Genomic DNA, 20,120 nt, shown 5'->3' on the forward strand with positions numbered 1-20,120 from the left:
CCGAGACAGAAACCAATACATCCAACACTGAACACACAAGACTCAACACTCAACATTGACTGAAGATGCTGTGTTCCCGAGGATTCCAGTCTTCCCTCAGCCCATTGATGGACTTCTACTGGCCTGTGCGCAGTCTATGGCCAGAGGTCCGACCTCTTCTCAGCCAGCGGGATCTACTGCAGAGAAACCTGCTAGAGATCAAGAGCAGTCTGGAGCTGATGGCAAATCTCCAGCAGCAGATCTTTGAAGAGTTGGACAATGTCCCATCCTCTTTGACAATCCAACCAGTCTCCTACAAGCTGGATAAAGATGGAGAGGGCTTTGCCCTGACACTGGACACTAAAGACTTTTCCCCAGAGGAGCTGTCTGTCAAGCAGGTGGGCAGGAAGCTGAAAGTCAGTGGGAAGACAGAGAAGAAGCTGGATGATGGGGAAGGCTCCTACTCTTACAGATGCCAAGAGTTCAGACAAGAGTTTGATCTGCCTGAAAAGGTGAATCCTGAGACAGTCACCTGCTCCCTGGCTCATGACGGGAAACTCCACATTCAGGCACCAAAGAATCCATTATCTGGTGAGGAGGAGGTGGCAGAGAGAGTGGTTCCCATCAACTGTAGCCTGGATGTGGAAACCTCACAATTCCTGTCAAAGACAGAGGGAAGCATCACCGACACACAGAAGAAACAAGAGAACAGCATTTCACATGAGGACTGATTTTTATTTCACTGGATGAGACATTTTCTAATACATATTTTTCATGTTTTGAGACTGTATGCATTTACATTTCATATCTTATAACAATCAATATGATATGCTTTTTAATTTAATCAATAAAATATTTAAAAAATCAGAATTTTGCAGTTGTTATGATCTATTCAATGGATATCAAAATAATGACCATTATCTATCTCTCATCAAAAGTTAACTTTCCAAAAGGCTCACTGGCCTGAAATTTTTCAATGATCATTTTCAATAAATTCAATTTTCAAAAAGCTCTCCTGAAAATGTTCTGATTCTAACATGTTTATGACATGTTTATAAACCTGACTTCTGAAAACAAATGTCATGTGGACTTGTCAGGATTTGCAATGTAGACCTTTTTGAGCAAGTGTCCTGTTTTAAATCATTGAATGTGAGTGAATAGTTTCCACAACTAGAAAATATTGTTTTTAGTTATCAAAAAACATACGTACATATATGATAAACATAATGCCAGACAACATCAAAAAATCAGTTTTCAACAATGTTATAGGAACATAAAATCGACACATGACCAATTTCATAACGCTGTACAATCTGAATTTCTTTCTAAAAAAGATGATTTCTCCGTGGATTATTTTAGAATGTGTTCAATTACATTTGGACCTTTCTTGCAGTGACACCTGTGGTGAAAACTCTTTAAAACGTAGCTTGTGATCTTTGGTCCAATTTTGTTCCACTTTGCTGATACTATTGCATGTTACAGAATATGCATTGCTAATGATCCATCAATACTGTAAATGTCAAAAGCAATATGATTCAAAATACTTTTAAAAGTCATAAATATATTTAAGTTAAGTTAATCATTCATCAGTGAAAGCAATAATAGGTGACCTGCTTTAAGTACAGCACCACTAATATCTCAGGACTGTAGACTCCATCCAGCTTGTTACTGAACTACCTGATTTAGAAGCTGGCTGGAGTGACATCACCACTTCCCTGCAGTGTGTCACCCAGTGGAGAACTGTGGCAATGACAGGAAAGTTCCTGAAGACACTGGAGCTCCAAGTGGCAGCATATAAAAGCTGTGAAACTCCCCTGCCGAGACAGAAACCAATACATCCAACACTGAACACACAAGACTCAACACTCAACATTGACTGAAGATGCTGTGTTCCCGAGGATTCCAGTCTTCCCTCAGCCCATTGATGGACTTCTACTGGCCTGTGCGCAGTCTATGGCCAGAGGTCCGACCTCTTCTCAGCCAGCGGGATCTACTGCAGAGAAACCTGCTAGAGATCAAGAGCAGTCTGGAGCTGATGGCAAATCTCCAGCAGCAGATCTTTGAAGAGTTGGACAATGTCCCATCCTCTTTGACAATCCAACCAGTCTCCTACAAGCTGGATAAAGATGGAGAGGGCTTTGCCCTGACACTGGACACTAAAGACTTTTCCCCAGAGGAGCTGTCTGTCAAGCAGGTGGGCAGGAAGCTGAAAGTCAGTGGGAAGACAGAGAAGAAGCTGGATGATGGGGAAGGCTCCTACTCTTACAGATGCCAAGAGTTCAGACAAGAGTTTGATCTGCCTGAAAAGGTGAATCCTGAGACAGTCACCTGCTCCCTGGCTCATGACGGGAAACTCCACATTCAGGCACCAAAGAATCCATTATCTGGTGAGGAGGAGGTGGCAGAGAGAGTGGTTCCCATCAACTGTAGCCTGGATGTGGAAACCTCACAATTCCTGTCAAAGACAGAGGGAAGCATCACCGACACACAGAAGAAACAAGAGAACAGCGTTTCACATGAGGACTGATTTTTATTTCACTGGATGAGACATTTTCTAATACATATTTTTCATGTTTTGAGACTGTATGTATTTACATTTCATATCTTGTAACAATCAATATGATATGCTTTTTAACCTAATCAATAAAAAATATAAAAAATCAGAATTTTGCAGTTGTTATGATCTCTTCAATGGATATCAAAATAATGACCATTATCTATCTCTCATCAAAAGTTAACTTTCCAAAAGGCTCACTGGCCTGAAATTGTTCCATTATCATTTTCAATAAATTCAATTTTCAAAAAGCTCTCCTGAAAATGTTCTGATTCTAACATGTTTATGACATGTTTATAAACCTGACTTCTGAAAACAAATGTCATGTGGACTTGTCAGGATTTGCAATGTAGACCTTTTTGAGCAAGTGTCCTGTTTTAGATCATTGAATGTGAGTGAATAGTTTCCACAACTAGAAAATATTGTTTTTAGTTATTAAAAAACATACGTAAATATATGATAAACATAATGCCAGACAACATCAAAAAATCAGTTTTCAACAATGTTATAGGAACATAAAATCGACACATGACCAATTTCATAACGCTGTACAATCTGAATTTCTTTCTAAAAAATATGATTTCTCCGTGGATTATTTTAGAATGTGTTCAATTACATTTGGACCTTTCTTGCAGTGACGCCTGTGGTGAAAACTCGTTAAAACGTAGCTTGTGATCTTTGGTCCAATTTTGTTCCACTTTGCTGATACTATTGCATGTTACAGAATATGCATTGCTAATGATCCATCAATACTGTAAATGTCAAAATAAATATGATTCAAAATACTTTTAAAAGTCATAAATATATTTAAGTTAAGTGAATCATTCATCAGTGAAAGCAATAATAGGTGACCTGCTTTAAGTACAGCACCACTAATATCTCAGGACTGTAGACTCCATCCAGCTTGTTACTGAACTACCTGATTTAGAAGCTGGCTGGAGTGACATCACCACTTCCCTGCAATGTGTCACCCAGTGGAGAACTGTGGCAATGACAGGAAAGTTCCTGAAGACACTGGAGCTCCAAGTGGCAGCATATAAAAGCTGTGAAACTCCCCCTGCCGAGACAGAAACCAATACATCCAACACTGAACACACAAGACTCAACACTCAACATTGACTGAAGATGCTGTGTTCCCGAGGATTCCAGTCTTCCCTCAGCCCATTGATGGACTTCTACTGGCCTGTGCGCAGTCTATGGCCAGAGGTCCGACCTCTTCTCAGCCAGCGGGATCTACTGCAGAGAAACCTGCTAGAGATCAAGAGCAGTCTGGAGCTGATGGCAAATTTCCAGCAGCAGATCTTTGAAGAGTTGGACAATGTCCCATCCTCTTTGACCATCCAACCAGTCTCCTACTGTCATGTTTTGTCATTTATTATCATGTCTTGTCCCTGTGCTCCCCATTCTATTCGTTTCCCTCTGCTGGTCTTATTAGGTTCTTTCCCTCTTTCTATCCCTCTCTCTCCCCCTCCCTCTCTCACTCTCTCGCTCTCTCTTCTCTCTATCGTTCCGTTCCTGCTCCCAGCTGTTCCTATTCCCCTAATCATCATTTAGCCTTCCCACACCTGTTCCCGATCCTTTTCCCTGATTAGAGTCCCTATTTCTCTCCTTGTTATTCGTTTCTGCCCTGTCGGTTCCTTGTCTAGAATTCACCGTGCTGTGTTTGTGTATCGCCCTGTCGTGTCGTGTTTTCCTCAGATGCTGCGTGGTGAGCAGGTGTCTGAGTCTGTTTGGTTCAAGTGCCTTCCCGAGGCAACCTGCTGTTCACCTGCTGTTCAAGATCGAGTCTCCAGTTTGTCCTCGTCTTTTCGAGTGAAAGTTGTGTTTTTTGATTGTATTTACTTTACTGGATTAAAGACTCTGTTTTCGCCAAGTCGCTTTTGGGTCCTCTTTCACCTGCATGACAGAAGGAACCGACCAAGGAATGGACCCAGCGACTTCAGACGCTCGTTACACTGCCGTCGAGATCCAAGGAGCCATGCTCGGCAGACACGAGCAGGAATTGTCTGCTGCTCGCCATGCCGTGGAGAACCTGGCCGCTCAGGTTTCCGACCTCTCTGGACAGTTCCAGAGTCTTCGTCTCGTGCCACCTGTTACTTCCTGGCCTGCCGAGCCTCCAGAACCTAGGGTTAATAACCCACCTTGCTACTCCGGGCAGCCCACTGAGTGCCGCTCCTTTCTCACGCAGTGTGAGATTGTGTTCTCTCTCCAACCCAACACATACTCTAGAGAGAGAGCTCGGGTTGCTTACGTCATTTCACTCCTTACTGGCCGGGCTCGAGAATGGGGCACAGCTATCTGGGAGGCAAGGGCTGATTGCTCTAACAAGTACCAGAACTTTAAAGAGGAGATGATTCGGGTTTTTGACCGTTCAGTTTTTGGTAGGGAGGCTTCTAGGGCCCTGGCTTCCCTATGCCAAGGTGAACGGTCCATAACGGATTATTCTATTGAGTTTCGCACTCTTGCTGCCTCTAGTGAGTGGAACGAGCCGGCGCTGCTCGCTCGTTTTCTGGAGGGACTCCACGCAGTGGTTAAGGATGAGATTCTCTCCCGGGAGGTTCCTTCAGATGTGGACTCTTTGATTGCTCTCGCCATCCGCATAGAACGACGGGTAGATCTTCGTCACCGGGCTCGTGGAAGAGAGCTCGCATCAACGGTGTTTTCCTGCTCCGCATCGCAACCATCTCCCTCCTCTGGCTCAGAGACTGAGCCCATGCAGCTGGGAGGGATTCGCATCTCGACTAAGGAGAGGGAACGGAGGATCACCAACCGCCTGTGCCTCTATTGCGGAGTTGCTGGACATTTTGTTAATTCATGTCCAGTAAAAGCCAGAGCTCATCTGTAAGCGGAGGGCTACAGGTGAGCGCAACTAGTCAAGTCTCTCCATCAAAATCCTGTACTACTTTGTCGGTCCATCTACGCTGGACCGGTTCGGGTGCTACATGTAGTGCCTTGATAGACTCTGGGGCTGAGGGTTGTTTCATGGACGAAGCATGGGTTCGGAAACATGACATTCCTTTCAGAGAGTTAGAGAAGCCTACGCCCATGTTCGCCTTAGATGGTAGTCATCTTCCCAGTATCAGATTTGAGACACTACCTTTAACCCTCACAGTATCTGGTAACCACAGTGAGACTATTTCTTTTTTGATTTTTCGTTCACCGTTTACACCTGTTGTTTTGGGTCATCCCTGGCTAGTATGTCATAATCAATTGGTCTAGTAATTCTATCCTATCCTGGAACGTTTCTTGTCATGTGAAGTGTTTAATGTCTGCCATCCCTCCCGTTTCTTCTGTCCCTACTTCTCAGGAGGAACCTGGCGATTTGACAGGAGTGCCGGAGGAATATCATGATCTGCGCACGGTCTTCAGTCGGTCCCGAGCCAACTCCCTTCCTCCTCACCGGTCGTATGATTGTAGTATTGATCTCCTTCCGGGGACCACTCCTCCTCGGGGTAGACTATACTCTCTGTCGGCTCCCGAACGTAAGGCTCTCGAGGATTATTTGTCTGTGTCTCTTGACGCCGGTACCATAGTGCCTTCTTCCTCTCCGGCCGGGGCGGGGTTCTTTTTTTGTTAAGAAGAAGGACGGTACTCTGCGCCCCTGCGTGGATTATCGAGGGCTGAATGACATAACGGTTAAGAATCGTTATCCGCTTCCCCTTATGTCATCAGCCTCCGAGATTCTGCAGGGAGCCAGGTGCTTTACTAAGTTGGACCTTCGTAACGCTTACCATCTCGTGCGCATCAGAGAGGGGGACGAGTGGAAAACGGCGTTTAACACTCCGTTAGGGCATTTTGAGTACCGGGTTCTGCCGTTTGGTCTCGCCAATGCGCCAGCTGTTTTTCAGGCATTAGTTAATGATGTTCTGAGAGACATGCTGAACATCTTTGTTTTTGTCTATCTTGACGATATCCTGATTTTTTCCCCGTCACTCGAGATTCATGTTCAGCACGTTCGACGTGTTCTACAGCGCCTTTTAGAGAATTGTCTCTACGTAAAGGCTGAGAAGTGCTCTTTTCATGTCTCCTCCGTTACTTTTCTCGGTTCCGTTATTTCCGCTGAAGGCATTCAGATGGATTCCGCTAAGGTCCAAGCTGTCAGTGATTGGCCCGTTCCAAGGTCACGTGTCGAGTTGCAGCGCTTTTTAGGTTTCGCTAATTTCTATCGGCGTTTCATTCGTAATTTCGGTCAAGTTGCTGCCCCTCTCACAGCTCTTACTTCTGTCAAGACGTGTTTTAAGTGGTCCGGTTCCGCCCAGGGAGCTTTTGATCTTCTAAAAGAACGTTTTACGTCCGCTCCTATCCTCGTTACTCCTGACGTCACTAGACAATTCATTGTCGAGGTTGACGCTTCAGAGGTAGGCGTGGGAGCCATTCTATCCCAGCGCTTCCAGTTTGACGATAAGGTTCATCCCTGCGCTTATTTTTCTCATCGCCTGTCGCCATCTGAGCGCAACTATGATGTGGGTAACCGTGAACTGCTCGCCATCCGCTTAGCCCTAGGCGAATGGCGACAGTGGTTGGAGGGGGCGACCGTTCCTTTTGTCGTTTGGACAGACCATAAGAACCTTGAGTACATCCGTTCTGCCAAACGACTTAATGCCCGTCAAGCTCGTTGGGCGTTGTTTTTCGCTCGTTTCGAGTTTGTGATTTCTTACCGTCCGGGTAGCAAGAACACCAAGCCTGATGCCTTATCCCGTCTGTTTAGTTCTTCTGTGGCTTCTACTGATCCCGAGGGGATTCTTCCTTATGGGCGTGTTGTCGGGTTAACAGTCTGGGGAATTGAAAGACAGGTTAAGCAAGCACTCACGCACACTGCGTCGCCGCGCGCTTGCCCTAGTAACCTCCTTTTCGTTCCTGTTTCCACTCTTCTGGCTGTTCTTCAGTGGGCTCACTCTGCCAAGTTAGCTGGTCATCCCGGTGTTCGAGGCACTCTTGCGTCTATTCGCCAGCGCTTTTGGTGGCCGACTCAGGAGCGTGACACGCGCCGTTTCGTGGCTGCTTGTTCGGACTGCGCGCAGACTAAGTCGGGTAACTCTCCTCCTGCCAGTCGTCTCAGACCGCTCCCCATTCCTTCTCGACCATGGTCTCACATCGCCCTAGACTTCATTACCGGTCTGCCTTTGTCTGCGGGGAAGACTGTGATTCTTACGGTTGTCGATAGGTTCTCTAAGGCGGCACATTTCATTCCCTCGCTAAACTTCCTTCCGCTAAGGAGACGGCACAAATCATTATCGAGAATGTATTCAGAATTCATGGCCTCCCGTTAGACGCCGTTTCAGACAGAGGCCCGCAATTCACGTCACAGTTTTGGAGGGAGTTCTGTCGTTTGATTGGTGCGTCCGTCAGTCTCTCTTCCGGGTTTCATCCCCAGTCTAACGGTCAAGCAGAGAGGGCCAATCAGACGATTGGTCGCATACTACGCAGCCTTTCTTTCAGAAACCCCGCGTCTTGGGCAGAACAGCTCCCCTGGGCAGAATACGCTCACAATTCGCTTCCTTCGTCTGCTACCGGGTTATCTCCGTTTCAGAGTAGTCTGGGTTACCAGCCTCCTCTGTTCTCATCCCAGCTTGCCGAGTCCAGCGTTCCCTCCGCTCAAGCGTTTGTCCAACGTTGTGAGCGCACCTGGAGGAGGGTGAGGTCTGCACTTTGCCGTTACAGGGCACAGACTGTGAGAGCCGCCAATAAACGCAGGATTAAGAGTCCAAGGTATTGTTGCGGCCAGAGAGTGTGGCTTTCCACTCGCAACCTTCCTCTTACGACAGCTTCTCGTAAGTTGACTCCGCGGTTCATTGGTCCGTTCCGTGTCTCCCAGGTCGTCAATCCTGTCGCTGTGCGACTGCTTCTTCCGCGACATCTTCGTCGCGTCCATCCTGTCTTCCATGTCTCCTGTGTTAAGCCCTTTCTTCGCACCCCGTTCGTCTTCCCTCCCCCCTCCCGTCCTTGTCGAGAGCGCACCTATTTACAAGGTACATAAGATCATGGACATGCGTTCTCGGGGACGGGGTCACCAATACTTAGTGGATTGGGAGGGTTACGGTCCTGAGGAGAGGAGTTGGGTTCCGTCTCGGGACGTGCTGGACCGTTCACTCATTGATGATTTCCTCCGTTGCCGCCAGGATTCCTCCTCGAGTGCGCCAGGAGGCGCTCGGTGAGTGGGGGGTACTGTCATGTTTTGTCATTTATTATCATGTCTTGTCCCTGTGCTCCCCATTCTATTCGTTTCCCTCTGCTGGTCTTATTAGGTTCTTTCCCTCTTTCTATCCCTCTCTCTCCCCCTCCCTCTCTCACTCTCTCGCTCTCTCTTCTCTCTATCGTTCCGTTCCTGCTCCCAGCTGTTCCTATTCCCCTAATCATCATTTAGCCTTCCCACACCTGTTCCCGATCCTTTTCCCTGATTAGAGTCCCTATTTCTCTCCTTGTTATTCGTTTCTGCCCTGTCGGTTCCTTGTCTAGAATTAACCGTGCTGTGTTTGTGTATCGCCCTGTCGTGTCGTGTTTTCCTCAGATGCTGCGTGGTGAGCAGGTGTCTGAGTCTGTTTGGTTCAAGTGCCTTCCCGAGGCAACCTGCTGTTCACCTGCTGTTCAAGATCGAGTCTCCAGTTTGTCCTCGTCTTTTCGAGTGAAAGTTGTGTTTTTTTGATTGTATTTACTTTACTGGATTAAAGACTCTGTTTTCGCCAAGTCGCTTTTGGGTCCTCTTTCACCTGCATGACACCTACAAGCTGGATAAAGATGGAGAGGGCTTTGCCCTGACACTGGACACTAAAGACTTTTCCCCAGAGGAGCTGTCTGTCAAGCAGGTGGGCAGGAAGCTGAAAGTCAGTGGGAAGACAGAGAAGAAGCTGGATGATGGGGAAGGCTCCTACTCTTACAGATGCCAAGAGTTCAGACAAGAGTTTGATCTGTCTGAAAAGGTGAATCCTGAGACAGTCACCTGCTCCCTGGCTCATGACGGGAAACTCCACATTCAGGCACCAAAGAATCCATTATCTGGTGAGGAGGAGGTGGCAGAGAGAGTGGTTCCCATCAACTGTAGCCTGGATGTGGAAACCTCACAATTCCTGTCAAAGACAGAGGAAAGCATCACCGACACACAGAAGAAACAAGAGAACAGCGTTTCACATGAGGACTGATTTTTATTTCACTGGATGAGACATTTTCTAATACATATTTTTCATGTTTTGAGACTGTATGCATTTACATTTCATATCTTGTAACAATCAATATGATATGCTTTTTAATTTAATCAATAAAATATAAAAAAATTCAGAATTTTGCAGTTGTTATGATCTCTTCAATGGATATCAACATAATGACCATTATCTATCTCTCAACAAAAGTTAACTTTCCAAAAGGCTCACTGGCCTTAAATTGTTGTAACGGCGTTCGTCTGTTGAAAGAAGAGGGTCGGACCGAAATGCAGCATGTTGGTTACTCGTGACTTTAATGAATGAAAAACGCGGTACATGAAATAACTGAAACTAAATACAAAAACAACAGAACGGAACGTGAAACTAATTACAGCCTATCTGGTGACTACAACACAGAGACAGGTACAATCACCCACGAAATACAAAGCGAAACTCAGGCTGCCTAAATACGGTTCCCAATCAGAGACAACGATAAGCACCTGACTCTAATTGAGAATCGTCTCAGGCAGCCAAGCCTAACAACACCCCTAATCAGCCGCGATCCCAAATAATACAAACCCCAATACGAAACACAACATATAAACCCATGTCAAACCCTGGCCTACCCAAACATATAACAAAAACACAAAATACAATGACCAAGGCGTGACAATTGTTCAATTATCATTTTCAATAAATTCAATTTTCAAAAAGCTCTCCTGAAAATGTTCTTATTCTAACATGTTTATGACATGTTTATAAACCTGACTTCTGAAAACAAATGTCATGTGGACTTGTCAGGATTTGCAATGTAGACCTTTTTGAGCAAGTGTCCTGTTTTAAATCATTGAATGTGAGTGAATAGTTTCCACAACTAGAAAATATTGTTTTTAGTTATCAAAAAACATACGTACATATATGATAAACATAATGCCAGACAACATCAAAAAATCAGTTTTCAACAATGTTATAGGAACATAAAATCGACACGTCCAATTTCATAACGCTGTACAATCTGAATTTCTTTCTAAAAAAGATGATTTCTCCGTGGATTATTTTAGAATGTGTTCAATTACATTTGGACCTTTCTTGCAGTGACGCCTGTGGTGAAAACTCTTTAAAACGTAGCTTGTGATCTTTGGTCCAATTCTGTTCCACTTTGCTGATACTATTGCATGTTACAGAATATGCATTGCTAATGATCCATCAATACTCTAAATGTCAAAAGCAATATGATTCAAAATACTTTTAAAAGTCATAAATATATTTAAGTTAAGTGAATCATTCATCAGTGAAAGCAATAATAGGTGACCTGCTTTAAGTACAGCACCACTAATATCTCAGGACTGTAGACTCCATCCAGCTTGTTACTGAACTACCTGATTTAGAAGCTGGCTGGAGTGACATCACCACTTCCCTGCAGTGTGTCACCCAGTGGAGAACTGTGGCAATGACAGGAAAGTTCCTGAAGACACTGGAGCTCCAAGTGGCAGCATATAAAAGCTGTGAAACTCCCCTGCCGAGACAGAAACCAATACATCCAACACTGAACACACAAGACTCAACACTCAACATTGACTGAAGATGCTGTGTTCCCGAGGATTCCAGTCTTCCCTCAGCCCATTGATGGACTTCTACTGGCCTGTGCGCAGTCTATGGCCAGAGGTCCGACCTCTTCTCAGCCAGCGGGATCTACTGCAGAGAAACCTGCTAGAGATCAAGAGCAGTCTGGAGCTGATGGCAAATCTCCAGCAGCAGATCTTTGAAGAGTTGGACAATGTCCCATTCTCTTTGACAATCCAACCAGTCTCCTACAAGCTGGATAAAGATGGAGAGGGCTTTGCCCTGACACTGGACACTAAAGACTTTTCCCCAGAGGAGCTGTCTGTCAAGCAGGTGGGCAGGAAGCTGAAAGTCAGTGGGAAGACAGAGAAGAAGCTGGATGATGGGGAAGGCTCCTACTCTTACAGATGCCAAGAGTTCAGACAAGAGTTTGATCTGCCTGAAAAGGTGAATCCTGAGACAGTCACCTGCTCCCTGGCTCATGACGGGAAACTCCACATTCAGGCACCAAAGAATCCATTATCTGGTGAGGAGGAGGTGGCAGAGAGAGTGGTTCCCATCAACTGTAGCCTGGATGTGGAAACCTCACAATTCCTGTCAAAGACAGAGGGAAGCATCACCGACACACAGAAGAAACAAGAGAACAGCGTTTCACATGAGGACTGATTTTTTATTTCACTGGATGAGACATTTTCTAATACATATTTTTCATGTTTTGAGACTGTATGCATTTACATTTCATATCTTATTACAATCAATATGATATGCTTTTTAACCTAATCAATAAAATATTAAAAAAAAAACAGAATTTTGCAGTTGTTATGAACTATTTAATGTATATCAAAATAATGACCATTATCTATCTCTCATCAAAAGTTAACTTTCCAAAAGGCTCACTGGCCTGAAATTTTTCAATGATCATTTTCAATAAATTCAATTTTCAAAAAGCTCTCCTGAAAATGTTCTGATTCTAACATGTTTATGACATGTTTATAAACCTGACTTCTGAAAACAAATGTCATGTGGACTTGTCAGGATTTGCAATGTAGACCTTTTTGAGCAAGTGTCCTGTTTTAAATCATTGAATGTGAGTGAATAGTTTCCACAACTAGAAAATATTGTTTTTAGTTATCAAAAAACATACGTACATATATGATAAACATAATGCCAGACAACATCAAAAAATCAGTTTTCAACAATGTTATAGGAACATAAAATCGACACGTCCAATTTCATAACGCTGTACAATCTGAATTTCTTTCTAAAAAAGATGATTTCTCCGTGGATTATTTTAGAATGTGTTCAATTACATTTGGACCTTTCTTGCAGTGACACCTGTGGTGAAAACTCTTTAAAACGTAGCTTGTGATCTTTGGTCCAATTCTGTTCCACTTTGCTGATACTATTGCATGTTACAGAATATGCATTGCTAATGATCCATCAATACTGTAAATGTCAAAAGCAATATGATTCAAAATACTTTTAAAAGTCATAAATATATTTAAGTTAAGTTAATCATTCATCAGTGAAAGCAATAATAGGTGACCTGCTTTAAGTACAGCACCACTAATATCTCAGGACTGTAGACTCCATCCAGCTTGTTACTGAACTACCTGATTTAGAAGCTGGCTGGAGTGACATCACCACTTCCCTGCAGTGTGTCACCCAGTGGAGAACTGTGGCAATGACAGGAAAGTTCCTGAAGACACTGGAGCTCCAAGTGGCAGCATATAAAAGCTGTGAAACTCCCCCTGCCGAGACAGAAACCAATACATCCAACACTGAACACACAAGACTCAACACTCAACATTGACTGAAGATGCTGTGTTCCCGAGGATTCCAGTCTTCCCTCAGCCCATTGATGTACTTCTACTGGCCTGTGCGCAGTCTATGGCCAGAGGTCCGACCTCTTCTCAGCCAGCAGGATCTACTGCAGAGAAACCTGCTAGAGATCAAGAGCAGTCTGGAGCTGATGGCAAATCTCCAGCACAGATCTTTGAAGAGTTGGACAATGTCCCATCCTCTTTGACAATCCAACCAGTCTCCTACAAGCTGGATAAAGATGGAGAGGGCTATGCCCTGACACTGGACACTAAAGACTTTTCCCCAGAGGAGCTGTCTGTCAAGCAGGTGGGCAGGAAGCTGAAAGTCAGTGGGAAGACAGAGAAGAAGCTGGATGATGGGGAAGGCTCCTACTCTTACAGATGCCAAGAGTTCAGACAAGAGTTTGATCTGCCTGAAAAGGTGAATCCTGAGACAGTCACCTGCTCCCTGGCTCATGACGGGAAACTCCACATTCAGGCACCAAAGAATCCATTATCTGGTGAGGAGGAGGTGGCAGAGAGAGTGGTTCCCATCAACTGTAGCCTGGATGTGGAAACCTCACAATTCCTGTCAAAGACAGAGGGAAGCATCACCGACACACAGAAGAAACAAGAGAACAGCATTTCACATGAGGACTGTTTTTTTATTTCACTGGATGAGACATTTTCTAATACATATTTTTCATGTTTTGAGACTGTATGCATTTACATTTCATATCTTATTACAATCAATATGATATGCTTTTTAACCTAATCAATAAAATAAATAAAAAAACAGAATTTTGCAGTTGTTATGATCTATTCAATGGATATCAAAATAATGACCATTATCTATCTCTCATCAAAAGTTAACTTTCCAAAAGGCTCACTGGCCTGAAATTTTTCATTGATCATTTTCAATAAATTCAATTTTCAAAAAGCTCTCCTGAAAATGTTCTGATTCTAACATGTTTATGACATGTTTATAAACCTGACTTCTGAAAACAAATGTCATGTGGACTTGTCAGGATTTGCAATGTAGACCTTTTTGAGCAAGTGTCCTGTTTTAAATCATTGAATGTGAGTGAATAGTTTCCACAACTAGAAAATATTGTTTTTAGTTATCAAAAAACATACGTACATATATGATAAACATAATGCCAGACAACATCAAAAAATCAGTTTTCAACAATGTTATAGGCACATAAAATCGACACATGACCAATTTCATAACGCTGTACAATCTGAATTTCTTTCTAAAAAAGATGATTTCTCCGTGGATTATTTTAGAATGTGTTCAATTACATTTGGACCTTTCTTGCAGTGACGCCTGTGGTGAAAACTCTTTAAAACGTAGCTTGTGATCTTTGGTCCAATTTTGTTCCACTTTGCTGATACTATTGCATGTTACAGAATATGCATTGCTAATGATCCATCAATACTGTAAATGTCAAAAGCAATATGATTCAAAATACTTTTAAAAGTCATAAATATATTTAAGTTAAGTGAATCATTCATCAGTGAAAGCAATAATAGGTGACCTGCTTTAAGTACAGCACCACTAATATCTCAGGACTGTAGACTCCATCCAGCTTGTTACTGAACTACCTGATTTAGAAGCTGGCTGGAGTGACATCACCACTTCCCTGCAGTGTGTCACCCAGTGGAGAACTGTGGCAATGACAGGAAAGTTCCTGAAGACACTGGAGCTCCAAGTGGCAGCATATAAAAGCTGTGAAACTCCCCTGCCGAGACAGAAACCAATACATCCAACACTGAACACACAAGACTCAACACTCAACATTGACTGAAGATGCTGTGTTCCCGAGGATTCCAGTCTTCCCTCAGCCCATTGATGGACTTCTACTGGCCTGTGCGCAGTCTATGGCCAGAGGTCCGACCTCTTCTCAGCCAGCGGGATCTACTGCAGAGAAACCTGCTAGAGATCAAGAGCAGTCTGGAGCTGATGGAAAATCTCCAGCAGCAGATCTTTGAAGAGTTGGACAATGTCCCATCCTCTTTGACAATCCAACCAGTCTCCTACAAGCTGGATAAAGATGGAGAGGGCTTTGCCCTGACACTGGACACTAAAGACTTTTCCCCAGAGGAGCTGTCTGTCAAGCAGGTGGGCAGGAAGCTGAAAGTCAGTGGGAAGACAGAGAAGAAGCTGGATGATGGGGAAGGCTCCTACTCTTACAGATGCCAAGAGTTCAGACAAGAGTTTGATCTGCCTGAAAAGGTGAATCCTGAGACAGTCACCTGCTCCCTGGCTCATGACGGGAAACTCCACATTCAGGCACCAAAGAATCCATTATCTGGTGAGGAGGAGGTGGCAGAGAGAGTGGTTCCCATCAACTGTAGCCTGGATGTGGAAACCTCACAATTCCTGTCAAAGACAGAGGGAAGCATCACCGACACACAGAAGAAACAAGAGAACAGCGTTTCACATGAGGACTGATTTTTATTTCACTGGATGAGACATTTTCTAATACATATTTTTCATGTTTTGAGACTGTATGCATTTACATTTCATATCTTGTAACAATCAATATGATATGCTTTTTAACTTAATCAATAAAATATAAAAAAATCAGAATTTTGCAGTTGTTATGATCTCTTCAATGGATATCAACATAATGACCTTTATCTATCTCTCATCAAAAGTTAACTTTCCAAAAGGCTCACTGGCCTGAAATTTTTCAATGATCATTTTCAATAAATTCAATTTTCAAAAAGCTCTCCTGAAAATGTTCTGATTCTAACATGTTTATGACATGTTTATAAACCTGACTTCTGAAAACAAATGTCATGTGGACTTGTCAGGATTTGCAATGTAGACCTTTTTGAGCAAGTGTCCTGTTTTAAATCATTGAATGTGAGTGAATAGTTTCCACAACTAGAAAATATTGTTTTTAGTTATCAAAAAACATACGTACATATATGATAAACATAATGCCAGACAACATCAAAAAATCAGTTTTCAACAATGTTATAGGCACATAAAATCGACACGTCCAATTTCATAACGCTGTACAATCTGAATTTCTTTCTAAAAAAAGATGATTTCTCCGTGGATTATTTTAGAATGTGTTCAATTACATTTGGACCTTTCTTGCAGTGACACCTGTGGTGAAAACTCTTTAAAACGTAGCTTGTGATCTTTGGTCCAATTCTGTTCCACTTTGCTGATACTATTGCATGTTACAGAATATGCATTGCTAATGATCCATCAATACTGTAAATGTCAAAAGCAATATGATTCAAAATACTTTTAAAAGTCATAAATATATTTAAGTTAAGTGAATCATTCATCAGTGAAAGCAATAATAGGTGACCTGCTTTAAGTACAGCACCACTAATATCTCAGGACTGTAGACTCCATCCAGCTTGTTACTGAACTACCTGATTTAGAAGCTGGCTGGAGTGACATCACCACTTCCCTGCAGTGTGTCACCCAGTGGAGAACTGTGGCAATGACAGGAAAGTTCCTGAAGACACTGGAGCTCCAAGTGGCAGCATATAAAAGCTGTGAAACTCCCCTGCCGAGACAGAAACCAATACATCCAACACTGAACACACAAGACTCAACACTCAACATTGACTGAAGATGCTGTGTTCCCGAGGATTCCAGTCTTCCCTCAGCCCATTGATGGACTTCTACTGGCCTGTGCGCAGTCTATGGCCAGAGGTCCGACCTCTTCTCAGCCAGCGGGATCTACTGCAGAGAAACCTGCTAGAGATCAAGAGCAGTCTGGAGCTGATGGCAAATCTCCAGCAGCAGATCTTTGAAGAGTTGGACAATGTCCCATCCTCTTTGACAATCCAACCAGTCTCCTACAAGCTGGATAAAGATGGAGAGGGCTTTGCCCTGACACTGGACACTAAAGACTTTTCCCCAGAGGAGCTGTCTGTCAAGCAGGTGGGCAGGAAGCTGAAAGTCAGTGGGAAGACAGAGAAGAAGCTGGATGATGGGGAAGGCTCCTACTCTTACAGATGCCAAGAGTTCAGACAAGAGTTTGATCTGCCTGAAAAGGTGAATCCTGAGACAGTCACCTGCTCCCTGGCTCATGACGGGAAACTCCACATTCAGGCACCAAAGAATCCATTATCTGGTGAGGAGGAGGTGGCAGAGAGAGTGGTTCCCATCAACTGTAGCCTGGATGTGGAAACCTCACAATTCCTGTCAAAGACAGAGGGAAGCATCACCGACACACAGAAGAAACAAGAGAACAGCGTTTCACATGAGGACTGATTTTTATTTCACTGGATGAGACATTTTCTAATACATATTTTTCATGTTTTGAGACTGTATGCATTTACATTTCATATCTTGTAACAATCAATATGATATGCTTTTTAACTTAATCAATAAAATATACAAAAATCAGAATTTTGCAGTTGTTATGATCTCTTCAATGGATATCAACATAATGACCTTTATCTATCTCTCATCAAAAGTTAACTTTCCAAAAGGCTCACTGGCCTGAAATATTTCAATGATCATTTTCAATAAATTCAATTTTCAAAAAGCTCTCCTGAAAATGTTCTGATTCTAACATGTTTATGACATGTTTATAAACCTGACTTCTGAAAACAAATGTCATGTGGACTTGTCAGGATTTGCAATGTAGACCTTTTTGAGCAAGTGTCCTGTTTTAGATCATTGAATGTGAGTGAATAGTTTCCACAACTAGAAAATATTGTTTTTAGTTATTAAAAAACATACGTACATATATGATAAACATAATGCCAGACAACATCAAAAAATCAGTTTTCAACAATGTTATAGGAACATAAAATCGACACATGACCAATTTCATAACGCTGTACAATCTGAATTTCTTTCTAAAAAAGATGATTTCTCCGTGGATTATTTTAGAATGTGTTCAATTACATTTGGACCTTTCTTGCAGTGACGCCTGTGGTGAAAACTCTTTAAAACGTAGCTTGTGATCTTTGGTCCAATTTTGTTCCACTTTGCTGATACTATTGCATGTTACAGAATATGCATTGCTAATGATCCATCAATACTGTAAATGTCAAAAGCAATATGATTCAAAATACTTTTAAAAGTCATAAATATATTTAAGTTAAGTGAATCATTCATCAGTGAAAGCAATAATAGGTGACCTGCTTTAAGTACAGCACCACTAATATCTCAGGACTGTAGACACCATCCAGCTTGTTACTGAACTACCTGATTTAGAAGCTGGCTGGAGTGACATCACCACTTCCCTGCAATGTGTCACCCAGTGGAGAACTGTGGCAATGACAGGAAAGTTCCTGAAGACACTGGAGCTCCAAGTGGCAGCATATAAAAGCTGTGAAACTCTCCCTGCCGAGACAGAAACCAATACATCCAACACTGAACACACAAGACTCAACACTCAACATTGACTGAAGATGCTGTGTTCCCGAGGATTCCAGTCTTCCCTCAGCCCATTGATGGACTTCTACTGGCCTGTGCGCAGTCTATGGCCAGAGGTCCGACCTCTTCTCAGCCAGCGGGATCTACTGCAGAGAAACCTGCTAGAGATCAAGAGCAGTCTGGAGCTGATGGCAAATCTCCAGCAGCAGATCTTTGAAGAGTTGGACAATGTCCCATCCTCTTTGACCATCCAACCAGTCTCCTACAAGCTGGATAAAGATGGAGAGGGCTTTGCCCTGACACTGGACACTAAAGACTTTTCCCCAGAGGAGCTGTCTGTCAAGCAGGTGGGCAGGAAGCTGAAAGTCAGTGGGAAGACAGAGAAGAAGCTGGATGATGGGGAAGGCTCCTACTCTTACAGATGCCAAGAGTTCAGACAAGAGTTTGATCTGCCTGAAAAGGTGAATCCTGAGACAGTCACCTGCTCCCTGGCTCATGACGGGAAACTCCACATTCAGGCACCAAAGAATCCATTATCTGGTGAGGAGGAGGTGGCAGAGAGAGTGGTTCCCATCAACTGTAGCCTGGATGTGGAAACCTCACAATTCCTGTCAAAGACAGAGGGAAGCATCACCGACACACAGAAGAAACAAGAGCACAGCGTTTCACATGAGGACTGATTTTTATTTCACTGGATGAGACATTTTCTAATACATATTTTTCATGTTTTGAGACTGTATGCATTTACATTTCATATCTTGTAACAATCAATATGATATGCTTTTTAATTTAATCAATAAAATATATAAAAAATCAGAATTTTGCAGTTGTTATGATCTCTTCAATGGATATCAAAATAATGACCATTATCTATCTCTCATCAAAAGTTAACTTTCCAAAAGGCTCACTGGCCTGAAATATTTCCATTATCATTTTCAATAAATTCAATTTTCAAAAAGCTCTCCTGAAAATGTTCTGATTCTAACATGTTTATGACATGTTTATAAACCTGACTTCTGAAAACAAATGTCATGTGGACTTGTCAGGATTTGCAATGTAGACCTTTTTGAGCAAGTGTCCTGTTTTAGATCATTGAATGTGAGTGAATAGTTTCCACAACTAGAAAATATTGTTTTTAGTTATTAAAAAACATACGTACATATATGATAAACATAATGCCAGACAACATCAAAAAATCATTTTTCAACAATGTTATAGGAACATAAAATCGACACATGACCAATTTCATAACGCTGTACAATCTGAATTTCTTTCTAAAAAAGATGATTTCTCCGTGGATTATTTTAGAATGTGTTCAATTACATTTGGACCTTTCTTGCAGTGACGCCTGTGGTGAAAACTCTTTAAAACGTAGCTTGTGATCTTTGGTCCAATTTTGTTCCACTTTGCTGATACTATTGCATGTTACAGAATATGCATTGCTAATGATCCATCAATACTGTAAATGTCAAAATAAATATGATTCAAAATACTTTTAAAAGTCATAAATATATTTAAGTTAAGTGAATCATTCATCAGTGAAAGCAATAATAGGTGACCTGCTTTAAGTACAGCACCACTAATATCTCAGGACTGTAGACTCCATCCAGCTTGTTACTGAACTACCTGATTTAGAAGCTGGCTGGAGTGACATCACCACTTCCCTGCAGTGTGTCACCCAGTGGAGAACTGTGGCAATGACAGGAAAGTTCCTGAAGACA

At 42.8% G+C, this 20,120-nt stretch overlaps 7 protein-coding genes and 1 pseudogene across 7 annotated transcripts; all 8 read left to right on the forward strand.

The window, feature by feature from the left end:
- The first annotated feature begins 25 nt into the window (after nt 1-25).
- Nucleotides 26-831, forward strand: LOC124047806 (heat shock protein 30). Its single transcript, XM_046368120.1, has one exon. The coding sequence runs from the start codon at nt 66-68 to the stop codon at nt 708-710; it is 645 nt and encodes a 214-aa protein (XP_046224076.1). The 5' UTR covers nt 26-65; the 3' UTR covers nt 711-831.
- A 990-nt stretch (nt 832-1,821) lies between these two features.
- On the forward strand, nt 1,822-2,507 carry LOC124047807 (heat shock protein 30-like). Its single transcript, XM_046368121.1, has one exon. It carries the CDS (start codon nt 1,862-1,864, stop codon nt 2,504-2,506), a length of 645 nt encoding a protein of 214 aa, XP_046224077.1. The 5' UTR covers nt 1,822-1,861; the 3' UTR covers nt 2,507.
- A 1,106-nt stretch (nt 2,508-3,613) lies between these two features.
- Nucleotides 3,614-9,669, forward strand: LOC124048008 (heat shock protein 30-like). The gene is made up of 2 exons (XM_046368367.1): nt 3,614-3,895; nt 9,259-9,669. The coding sequence occupies exons 1-2, from the start codon at nt 3,659-3,661 to the stop codon at nt 9,667-9,669; spliced, it is 648 nt and encodes a 215-aa protein (XP_046224323.1). The 5' UTR covers nt 3,614-3,658.
- Nucleotides 9,670-11,210: 1,541 nt separating this feature from the next.
- On the forward strand, nt 11,211-11,895 carry LOC124047808 (heat shock protein 30-like). The gene has a single exon (XM_046368122.1). The coding sequence runs from the start codon at nt 11,251-11,253 to the stop codon at nt 11,893-11,895; it is 645 nt and encodes a 214-aa protein (XP_046224078.1). The 5' UTR covers nt 11,211-11,250.
- Nucleotides 11,896-13,048: 1,153 nt separating this feature from the next.
- Nucleotides 13,049-14,760, forward strand: LOC124047665 (annotated as a pseudogene).
- Nucleotides 14,761-14,804: 44 nt separating this feature from the next.
- On the forward strand, nt 14,805-15,490 carry LOC124047809 (heat shock protein 30-like). Its single transcript, XM_046368123.1, has one exon. The coding sequence runs from the start codon at nt 14,845-14,847 to the stop codon at nt 15,487-15,489; it is 645 nt and encodes a 214-aa protein (XP_046224079.1). The 5' UTR covers nt 14,805-14,844; the 3' UTR covers nt 15,490.
- A 1,108-nt stretch (nt 15,491-16,598) lies between these two features.
- LOC124047810 (heat shock protein 30-like) lies at nt 16,599-17,284 on the forward strand. Its single transcript, XM_046368124.1, has one exon. It carries the CDS (start codon nt 16,639-16,641, stop codon nt 17,281-17,283), a length of 645 nt encoding a protein of 214 aa, XP_046224080.1. The 5' UTR covers nt 16,599-16,638; the 3' UTR covers nt 17,284.
- A 1,110-nt stretch (nt 17,285-18,394) lies between these two features.
- LOC124047811 (heat shock protein 30-like) lies at nt 18,395-19,199 on the forward strand. Its single transcript, XM_046368125.1, has one exon. The coding sequence runs from the start codon at nt 18,435-18,437 to the stop codon at nt 19,077-19,079; it is 645 nt and encodes a 214-aa protein (XP_046224081.1). The 5' UTR covers nt 18,395-18,434; the 3' UTR covers nt 19,080-19,199.
- Nucleotides 19,200-20,120: the final 921 nt, after the last annotated feature.

Source organism: Oncorhynchus gorbuscha, linkage group LG11, assembly GCF_021184085.1.
Source record: "Oncorhynchus gorbuscha isolate QuinsamMale2020 ecotype Even-year linkage group LG11, OgorEven_v1.0, whole genome shotgun sequence".
NCBI classification, from domain to species: domain Eukaryota; kingdom Metazoa; phylum Chordata; class Actinopteri; order Salmoniformes; family Salmonidae; genus Oncorhynchus; species Oncorhynchus gorbuscha.

Bases quoted from the DNA above. Each gene is read 5' to 3' on its own strand.
- LOC124047806 (XM_046368120.1), top strand. From the start codon at position 66: ATGCTGTGTTCCCGAGGATTCCAGTCTTCCCTCAGCCCATTGATGGAC.
- LOC124047807 (XM_046368121.1), top strand. From the start codon at position 1,862: ATGCTGTGTTCCCGAGGATTCCAGTCTTCCCTCAGCCCATTGATGGAC.
- LOC124048008 (XM_046368367.1), top strand. From the start codon at position 3,659: ATGCTGTGTTCCCGAGGATTCCAGTCTTCCCTCAGCCCATTGATGGAC. The intron at 3,896-9,258 runs GTTTTGTCATTT...GACACCTACAAG, and splicing joins AACCAGTCTCCTACTGTCAT to CTGGATAAAGATGGAGAGGG.
- LOC124047808 (XM_046368122.1), top strand. From the start codon at position 11,251: ATGCTGTGTTCCCGAGGATTCCAGTCTTCCCTCAGCCCATTGATGGAC.
- LOC124047809 (XM_046368123.1), top strand. From the start codon at position 14,845: ATGCTGTGTTCCCGAGGATTCCAGTCTTCCCTCAGCCCATTGATGGAC.
- LOC124047810 (XM_046368124.1), top strand. From the start codon at position 16,639: ATGCTGTGTTCCCGAGGATTCCAGTCTTCCCTCAGCCCATTGATGGAC.
- LOC124047811 (XM_046368125.1), top strand. From the start codon at position 18,435: ATGCTGTGTTCCCGAGGATTCCAGTCTTCCCTCAGCCCATTGATGGAC.